The 10,651-nt window shown below is 41.0% G+C and overlaps 1 protein-coding gene across 3 annotated transcripts in view; it reads left to right on the top strand.

Annotated features, from left to right (window-relative positions):
• The first annotated feature begins 4,915 nt into the window (after positions 1-4,915).
• LOC132827125 (lysine-specific demethylase 2B-like) overlaps positions 4,916-10,651 on the top strand; it is a 219,067-nt gene continuing 213,331 nt past the window's right edge. For all 3 annotated transcript variants that reach the window (XM_060843632.1, XM_060843630.1, XM_060843629.1), the window contains exon 1: positions 4,916-5,001. In XM_060843632.1, coding sequence (XP_060699615.1) covers positions 4,957-5,001 — 45 coding nt within the window. In that variant the 5' untranslated portion in view covers positions 4,916-4,956. The remainder of the gene's footprint in view (positions 5,002-10,651) is intronic.

Raw genomic sequence — 10,651 nt, 5'->3', positions numbered from 1 at the left:
CTGGGGGTGACGTTCTATTCTCCGCCGCGCCTGTCAATCATTGTACCCCTCCCCCTCGCTCCGAATCACCACCCACGCGATCCGGGTGACGTTCCGTTCCGGTTCGCTCCGCTCCCGCCTCGTGTCAGTGATTCAAACTCTGACCAGATTCGTTTCAGTGAATAAGAAACCATCAGAGCCTCCTATCCTTCCCCTTTCCACCACTCCCAATCCTGAGCTATTGGCTCCTATTATTGCCGCCTCTGCCAGTTTGTGGTGAGCGCTGCAGGGATATTGATGATGATGGTGGTGGTAGTAGGAAGGACTTGAAAGTGTTTTGCATATAAACGGCTCTATAACCTTATGGTGCCGGGGGCGGACTCTGGGGATTTTTTTTTCCCTTCCATTTTCGACCCCTTCCATCAAACACAACACACAAACCTCTCTTTGCAGTTCTCATTTCAGAAGGAAATCGACCCGACATCGAAGTAAGTTAGTCCGATTAATGTGTTAGATTACGGTTTGTACACCCGCCTTTAGTCAGGGTCACTTTAAGCGTACACGTAGTGAAGGGTTAAGAGATTCTTAAAAATGAAAAACAAAGTTTATTGTAAAGCATTTTCCTGATTTAATTTGTTATACAAAAAAAATCAAGGTGCATGATATTGATTTTAAAGTCTGTAAAAAATCTAAGTATATTGTTTAACAAATTACACTGAGTAGTGTTTGAAGGTGTGGGAAAGCAGAGCAGTGCTGGCTTTAGGAATTGCGAGGCCTGACAGGAAATCATGGAGGAGAACAGGCCATTATTATTTTTGCATAATTCCGTTTTTGTTGTTCATTTGACACCATTCATGATTTGTGTTGCAAGTTCAACTGGAATAGTCTGAACTGTGTCAGTATTCTCATAAAACAGTTGGGCCTTTGGAGGCTGGACATTCGAGTCATCCTTTAAGGCATAATTTCAAAACCATCAATGATTGGCTGTAATATTTTGCCTGCCGTTAAAACTTACAAGTTCCGGAACACGATTTCACTGAGCTGCCTCCCCACATTTGTCAGGAGTATATTTTTGCCAGTCTGTGAATGCTGTAAAAGGGTGAGCAATCAGATGTGTGCTTCCTAGAGCTAAACAAGATGGCAACTACAAGGAAGCCTGAAAACCACACGCCTCGCATGCTTTTGATGCAGGAAAAAGTGTTGGGTAGTGAAAGGACTGATGTCCATAACAGCAGGTTGATTCCTGAATTGAGAGGATTGGCTTATGAGGAGAGAGTAGACTGGGACTTTACTCATTGGAATTTAGAAGAATGAGGGGGGAATCTTATAAAAAATATGAATGGAATAGATAAAGTAGAAGTAGAGAGGTTGTTTCCACTAGTGGGTGAAACTAGAACTAGGGGGCATACCCTCAGCATGAAGGGGAGCAGATTTAGGACTGAGTTGAGGAGGAACTTGTAGACCTAAAGAGTTGTGAGTCTGTGGAATTCCTGCATAGTGAAGCAGTTGAGGCTATCTTGTTGAATATTTTTAAGACAAAAATAGATTTTTGAACAGTAAGGGATTTAAGGGTTCTGGGAGTGGGCAGGTAAGTGGAGCTAAGTCCATGAAAAGATCAGCCATGATCTTATTGAATAATGGTGCAGGCTTGAGAGGCCAGATGGATTACTCCTGCACCTATTTTTAATGTTTTTATTAACTCTAAATTCATAACCACTGGTAGTGAAGTTATTCACCATTTCTTAGGCTACCAAGAAAAATCCACAGATGTCATTTGAAAAATCATTTTTTTTCCACCTTCACAACTCTTGAAAAAATGCTCAGGCGAGAATGTTACTTTGCCTGATCTGACTTGCAATATCCGACTGCCACTATTTTGACATTAAGTTTTGCCATAATTGATTGAATCATTGCCTGGTGACTTTGAAGTTTCAATGGACTAAATGGCTAAACCACCCACGAGTAACATTTTGGATTTGGCATAAAGGTGAACGTTGTTTGGATTATTACGTGGAAGGAGGATTTTGATCTGATTTTGAATTTTGTGGATGATACTTCTCTCTGAAGGAAAGGATAAAAAGCTGAACATGATTGTTCTCTGTCGATGATTCCTTGTTTGTTTATTTACATTGAGGTAGGAATGGGCCATTTTGCTAGTTAGTTGTCTTTCTTGAATTGGCTTAAAGTCATAAAGTCATGGGATAAGCATATGTGGAGAAAATAGCTTGATGAAAACATACCTTTTTCTGTAATGTAAAGAATACTTAGATAAAATTACTCCAGTTTTCTGAATTCATAAGAATTTATTTACATGTTAGTTAGATTAGATTAGATTGCTTCCAGTGTGTGTGGATCAGATCAAGTTTATAAAATCATGAGGGGGAAAGATAGGGTTAATGGTAGGAGTCTTTTCCCTCAAATGAGGGATTTCAAGACTAGGGGACACATTTTTAAGGTGAGAACAGAACGATTTAAAAAAGACATGAGGGACAAATCTTTTACACAGAGGGTGGCTTGTGTGTGGAATGAACATCCTGAGGAATTGGTGAATATGGGTACAATTACAACATTGGGAAAAATGAGAAATGCAGATGCTGGAGATAAGAGTCGAAAAGTGTGGTGCTGGAAAAGCACAGCATGTCATGCAGCATCCAGGGATTCTCCTGCACATCCACCCATATCATCTACTGTGTCCTTTCTCCTCAGTGTGGTCTCTACATCGGGTAAATAGGACACCAACTCACGGAATGTTTCCGGGAACATCTCTGGGACACGCACCAAACAACCCACTGCCCAGTGAGTGAACTCTTCTACTCCCCCTCCCACTCCACCAATTATATACAAGTCCTGGGCCTCTTCCACCGTAAATTTCCAAGTCACCCAATGACTGGAGGAAGAATGCCTCATCTTCTGCCTTGGGACCTTTTAACCACATGGCATCAACATTAATTTCACTAGGTTCCAAATCTCTCCTCCCTCCACCTCATACTGCTCCAACCCTCCAACTCAGCACTGATCTCTTGACCTATCCTACCTGTCCATCTTCTTTCCCACCTATCCGCTCCATCCTCCCCACTAACATATCACAATCACACTCCCAGCAGTATTGCATTCCCAGCTACCTTCCACCCCAACCCTCCTATTTATCTCTCATCCCTCTTAACCCCCACATTCCTAATGAAGGACTTATGCCTGAAACGTCAACTTCCTGCTCCTTGGATGCTGCTAGACCTGCTGTGCTTTTCCACCACCACACATTTTGACCACAGTTACAATGTTTAAAAGACATTGGATAAGTCCATGAATGGGAAGGATTTTGAGGAATATGGAGAAAGTGAGGACTGCAGATGCTGGAGATCAGAGCTGAAAATGTGTTGCTGGAAAAGCGCAGCAGGTTTGGCAGCATCCAAGGAGCAGGAGAATCGACGTTTCGGGCATTCCTGAAGAAGGGCTCATGCCTGAAACGTCGATTCTCCTGCTCCTTGAATGCTGCCTGACCTGCTGCGCTTTTCCAGCAACACATTTTCAGCTTTGAGGAATATGGGCCAGGAGCAGGTAGGTGGGACGAGTTTGGGATTATGTTCAGCATGGTCTAACTGTATGACTATGACAATTTAAATTAGGTGAGTTGTCTTGAGTGGCAGTGTCACTTAATTTGCACAAATGTTGAGTAAAAATAACTAAGAAAAAGACCTGAGGTCAATAATTGACCACTCATTAAAGATTCACAACAGTGTGAATTGATTATAGCGAAAACAAATAAGATTTTAAGTAATATAGCTGAGAGTAAATGAAATATATGCCTGCACTTTCGGGTGAATATGAAAGATCCTATGGCACTATTTTAAGAACAGAGAAGTTCCCTTTGTCCATGGCCATTTCTGTTCACTATATATGTCTGTGATCTACGCCTAGAGGAAATAGTGTCAGACTTGGCACAATACCAGAATAGGAAGTACTGTTAATTCTTTAGAAAACCAAAGGAAATTGCAAAACTGTTGATCTGAGTAAGTATTTTGAGGTAATTTTGATTTAACTAAACACTAATCATTTACTTGCAGTTACTGCTTAGAACTGGGGCTATGTGATAGGAAAAAAATCATCAGAGGGAGATAAAGCTCGATTTTATCACAGGAAGTACAGAATATAAACTATCATGATTAGCAGCATTCATGTGCAAAGAAAGATATTGAGGTTTTAGAAAGGGTGCAATGGTGCAGTTCACTGAGGTGTTGCCTGAAATAATTAAACACATATATATGAAGAAAAGCTTGAAACATTGGGCAAAACTCAACATTAGTGCTGTGCAACACACTTTGATCTTGAGAGTGCCAGAAATAATATGGGAACATAGACACTCCCATGGCAGATGTTTAAACCTTATACCTCAGGGTATGCTGATTGAAGATGAGGAAATGATGAGGGCATGGAAGCCAAGGAACTTCCAGTATCAGTCACTGGAAAATCTGCTGCAATATGAGATTGGGGCTTTCTCCTCTGAGATTAAACTTGAGTTTTCATTAATGTTAAAATAATTAATACTCTTTACAAGATGCAAGACCTACATGAATTGCTTCTTAGTTTTAATGTAAATATTTTGTAATGAATCTTTATGAGCTATCTTTAGCATAACTTTTGCAACACTGCACTGGTGAATTAAATTGCAGTTTTAAAAAATCCTTGATAATTAGATTTTCCCTCTTTATTTTCCATCTTTTTGTAAAGCAACTCATTTGTTTCTCGTGTTCCTATTGGGTTCAAGTTCCCTTTACATTTATCTTTAATTTGTTTTACAGCTGTCATTCTTTCCTGGTGATTATTTTTGTTTGCTTTGCTGGTTTCAAAACAAAGAAATTTTGAAAAGGCAAGAACTAAGGAAAATCAAAAAGCAGAGATCAAAAGAAATGAAGAATCAAAAAGGAGAATAGCAGGATATAATAATAATACAGAGCGATTTTAAAAACATGAGAGAACCCCATGCCTGATCAGATATGGAGATTCGATGCTGCATCTTCTCATTTGGTGAGATAAGGATTTCATTGGTTATTTTTGAACACTAGCAGAGGCAGAGGGCTGCAGTTCCAGGAGAAATTTTTTTCTCTCACAAAATGTTATCAGCTCGTTATATGCACCTTGCTCTGAGAGAAACTCTCTTCAGTTAGGTTGATTGGAGAAACACAATGCAATTATGTTTTCCTTGCCCATTCTCACTAAAACTGAAATTGATTACATCATTGCTGTCTCCAACCAAACAAACCAATTCATCACAGGCTTGGAATCAAACCTGTAACATTGACCATTTGTATTTAGGTAACGTTGTTAATGTAGTAGAAGGCACCAAGGTGCTTCACAGGAGCATTAGACATCAACATTTGACACCAAACTAGATAAAGACATTTTAGTCAGAAGTAGCTTTTAAAAAGGTGTCTTAAAGAAGGCAAAAGGGAGTTAGATTAGATTAGATTACTTAGTGTGGAAACAGGCCCTTCGGCCCAACAAGTCCACACCGACCCACCGAAGCGCAACCCACCCATACCCCTACATTTATCCCTTACCTAACACTAGGGGCAATTTAGCATGGCCCGCACATCTTTGGACTGTGGGAGGAAACCGGAGCACCCGGAGGAAATCCACGCAGACACGGGGAGAACGTGCAAACTCCACACAGTCAGTCGCCTGAGTCGGGAATTGAACCCGGGTCTCAGGCGCTGTGAGGCAGCAGTGCTAACCACTGTGCCACCGTGCCGCCCATAAGAACTGTGGAAGAAGGCCATTCAGCCCATTGGTTCCACACTGAGCATCCATCCAGAGTTGGCCACTGCATATCCCTAGGCACTAGAGGTGACCAATGCACCAGGTCACATTCAGTCACCCTTTACTGGCTCCTCCTGTCATACATCCCTAGGAGGGGGCGAGGAGAAGCAGGCACATCCACACAGACAGTCGCGCCGAGACTAGGATCGAACCCGGGTCCCTGGCGTTGTAGGGCAGCAGCGCTAACCGCTGAGCCACCCTCTCCCTCAAGTTAAGATCTTCATAGCTGAAGGTGTGAATGTAGTAAATGAGGGATGCTCAGGAGGCCAGAATTGGAGGACTGCCGATGTCTCAGACAGTTAGTTAGCTCGAGGAGGTTATATGTGTGGGAAGAGCAAGGTCACGAGTACTGAAAACCAAAAATGAGAATTTTAAAGTTGAGTCATTGCTTAACTGCAAGATGGGAAGCCAGGCAGAAATGTATCAAATAGCCAAATTTAGGAATAACAAAGGTACAGATCCAGGTTTCAGCAACAGATGTGCAAAATAGTGAAGTCGGGTGATTGATACAGAGGTAGAAATTAGCAGTGTTAGTGATGACAAGCTTGTGGTTGGAAGCTAACTTCCATGTTTGTTATGACACCACAAACAGTCTGATTCAACATCAGATGGATGAGAAATTGACTAGGAAATGGAGGATACGATGAGATTCAAAGAAAATTGCTTTCTTTTTCTGGTATTTAGTTGAAGAAAATTTATGCACATTCAGTATTAGATGTTTGACAGGTAGTGTGACAGTCATAAGTGGTGAAGGGATTGCGAAAAATGCGTATCAGCTAGAGCTGGTATTTGATATTTTCAGACAATGTTGTTGAGGGGCAACCCGTAGATGTGGAAACCGCAGATTGGTCCATAGGAAACCCAACAGTGACAATGCAGTTGTGGAAAAAATGCTTGTTCTTTGATTTACTAACTAAGCCTGGATTAATAAAACTAGAACTGGACATGTGCAGGCCCATATCTGGTTGACTGTGGATTGATGTTTAAGAAGAATGGTTTGGTCAACTTTCTAGACACAGGGTGGTGCCATAGTCCATCCAAAATAATTTTCAATCAATGAAGTACTTTCGAAGACTAATCATTGACATGTAAACAAAGCCTGCAGCCAATTTATGTACAGAATCCTACAAAAAATGTGTTTTTGATCATGTTTGAAGATTGAGTATTCAATGGGACATCAGAATTTTCATGTTATTTCATATGTAGAGTCATACAGCACAGAAATAGACCTTTCAATCCAACTTGTCCATGCCGACCAAGTTTTCCAAACTAACTTAATTCCACTTGCCTGTGTTTGGCTCACATCTCTCTAAGCCTTTCCAATACATGTACCTGCCCAAATGTCTTTAAATATTGTAACTGTACCTGCATCTACTACTTTCTTTGGCAGTTCATTCCACATATGAACCACTCAGGTCCTTTTTTTAGATCTTTTTCCTCTCACCTGAAAAATACGCCCCCTAGTTTTGAACTCCCTGTAACCGAGGAAAAGATCTATTCACCTTATCTATGCCCATCGTAATCTTTTAAACCTCTGTAAGATCATCCCTCAATCTCCTATGCTCCAGTGAATTAAATCTTCAAGTAGTGTTATGGGAACATATCTACTTACACATGTTTTATGGTGTCTCATTTTAACACCTCGCCCCAAAAATGGCACTACCACCTATACAATACTTAGGACTGCATTGGGATGTTAGTCTTAATTCTAGATTGTAGGTTCAAGTCTTTAGTAAAGCTTAAATCCACAAACTTTTGGCTCTGTTGAAAGTACCACTAACTGAGTCAAGCTGAATGTACAAGAGAGTCACATTTGAATTCCAGTATTTCTGTCAGTGAATGAAGTTTAAACAGTATTTGAAACACTTTACATTCAATTCTAATAATCTTGTATTCATGTTATTTTTAGATTTTAAAATTTTTAGTGGTATTAGTACTGCTTTTTCTCTTTTCCATAGAATTCTTATGAAAACTTAATATCAATATTTTGTAAACTTTTTTTTTCATCCGCCTGTCTGAATTTATACTTCCACTAAATATGTCACTGTTGCTGACATGGCCAGTTAACTGTTATCTTGAACTGAGAGGCATGCTGGGTATTTCAGACAATAATTAAAAGTTAACCTTCTTGTGGGTTGAGAGTCACATAGTCGTATCACGTTGGCTGGACCACAAAATGATGGCAGACTTCCCAAAAGAACATCACTGAGATAGTGATGGCGAGTGGTATTAGAGTCATAGAGGTGTACAGCATGGAAACAAACCCTTCGGTCCAACCTGTCCAAGCCGACCAGATATCCCAACCCAGATATCCCACCTGCCAGCACCCGGCCCATATCCCCCCATAACCTACCTATTCATATACCCATCCAGATGCCTTTTAAATGTTGCAGTTGTACTCGTCTCCACCATTTGTCCTAGCACCTCATTCCATACACATACCATCCTCTGCATGAAAGCGTTGCCTCTTAGATCTCTTTTACATCTTTCCCCTATTACCCTAAACCTATGCCATCTAGTTCTGGACTCCCACACCCCAGGAAAAATACTTTGTCTATTTATCCTATCCATGCCCCTCAGGCTTTTATAAACCTCTATAACGTCACCCCTCGGCCTCCGATGCTCCAGGGAAAACAACCCCAGCCTGTTCAGCCTCTCCCTATAGCTCAAATCCTCCAACCCTGGCAATATCCTTGCAAATCTTTTCTGAACCCTTTCAAGTTTCACAACATCTTTCTGACAAGAAGGAGACCAGAATTGCACACAATATCCCAACAATGGCCTAACCAATGTCCTGTACAGCCGCAACATGTGCTCCCAATTCCTGTACTCAATATTCTGACCAATAAAGGAAAGCATACTAAATGCCTTCTTCACTATCCTATCTATCTGCAACTCCACTTTCAAGGAGCTATGAACCTGCACTCCAAGGTCTTTTTGTTCAGCAGCACTCCCTAGGACCTTACCATTAAGTGTATAAGTCCTGCTAAGATTTGCTTTCCCACAATGAAGAATCAATCATTTATCTGAATTGAACTCCGTCTGCCACTTCTCAGCCCATTGGCCAGTCTGATCAAGACCTCGTTGTAATCTGAGGTAACTTTCTTCGCTACACCTCCAATTTTGGTGTCATCAGCAAACCTACTAACTATACCTCTTATACTCACATCCATATCATTTATAAAAATGATGAAATGTACAGCACTGATCCTTGTGGCACTCCACTGGTCACAAGCGTCCAGTCTGAAAAACAACACTCCACCACCACCCTCTGTCTTCTACCTCTGAGGCAGTTCTGTATCCAAATAGCTAGTTCTCCCTGTATTCCATGAGGTTTAACCTTGCTAACCAGTCTCCCATGGGGAACCTTGTTAAATGCCGAACTGAGGTCCATATAGATCCACCACTCTGCCCTCATCAATCCTCTTTGTAACTTCTTCAGAAAACTCAAATCAAGTTTGTGAGACATGATTTCCCACGTACAAAGCCATGTTGACGATCCCTTGCCTTTCCAAATACATGTACATCCTGTCCCATAGGATTCCCTCCAACAACTTGCTCATCAGGCTCACTGGTCGATAGTTCCCTGGCTTGTCCTTTATCAACCTCTTAAACAGTGGCACCACATTAGCCAACCTATTAGCTTAGTTGTGAGGCTGTAAATCCAAATACCAGGCATTGTTTAGATTAGATTTGATTCCCACAGCATGGAAACAGGCCCTTCGGCCCAACAAGTGCACACCGACCCTCTGAAGAGCAACCCAACCTGACCATTTCCCTCTGGCTAATGTAGCTAACACTATGGGCAATTTAGCATGGCTGATTCACCTGACCTGCACATCTTTGGACTGTGGGAGGAAACCGGAACACCCGGAGGAAACCCACGCAAACACAGGGAGAATATGCAAACTCCACATAGACAGTCGTCCAAGGCTGGAATTGAAACTGAGACTGGTGCTGTGAGGCAGCAGTTCTAACCACTGAGCCCATGTTCTGGGGCCATAGGGTTTGAATCCTACTTTGGTAGATTGTGGAGTTTGCAGTCAATAAAAGTGTGTAATTAAAGTGACCATGGTATTATTGTTGATTGTTGGAAATACCCATCTTCTTCGCTCATCTCCTTTTAGGGAAGGAAACTGCTGGCCTTACCTGGCCTGGACTACCTGTGACTTCAGACCCAGAACAATGTGGTTGACTTTTAACTGCTCACCTGGGCAATTAAGGATAGGCAATAAATTAGACAAATCATAAGCATCCTGTGAATAAATTTTTAAAAAATATTATGGTTTCTGAGATTAGATGAGCTTTAGATTTCCTGTTTTATTCATTGAAATTAAATTCAATCAGAGATTTGAACTTGTGTCCTAATGCATTAGCCTGTACTTCCAAATTATTAATCCAGTAACGTTACCAATATACCACCATCTCCTCTCTTCATTTTATCTTATTTCCCTAGGGTATTCCAATTAAAATCAGGTTTTTGTCTTTCCAGTTCTCTATCACAATGCTGTCACTTATCCTGCCTTTAATTCTTTCATAAGTGTCCTTCAGAGATTAATTTCCTGCAAATCAGAATGGCTTTTAGTTTATCATTTCATTCTCATTGTTACTTCTTCCTCTTAGTAGTAAGGAATGTTATACTGTCATTCATCTGCAAAACTGTAAAAGCTTTTATTTAATTTTGAGTTTTTTTTTCAATTTTATTCGGTCAGCAAAAATTCTACTTTCTATCTCTAACAGCTGGAAATGTAAAATAAATAAAATGGTACAAAATAAGGCATTGGGGCATGCCATTCATTTGGATGGGTATATGAATAGGAAGGGTTTGGAGGGATATGGGCCGGGCGCTGTCAAGTGG

This window comes from Hemiscyllium ocellatum, chromosome 24 (genome assembly GCF_020745735.1).
Source record: "Hemiscyllium ocellatum isolate sHemOce1 chromosome 24, sHemOce1.pat.X.cur, whole genome shotgun sequence".
NCBI lineage: Eukaryota > Metazoa > Chordata > Chondrichthyes > Orectolobiformes > Hemiscylliidae > Hemiscyllium > Hemiscyllium ocellatum.
Note: the sequence above shows the minus strand (reverse complement) of the source record. Positions and strands in the feature narration are given on the sequence as shown.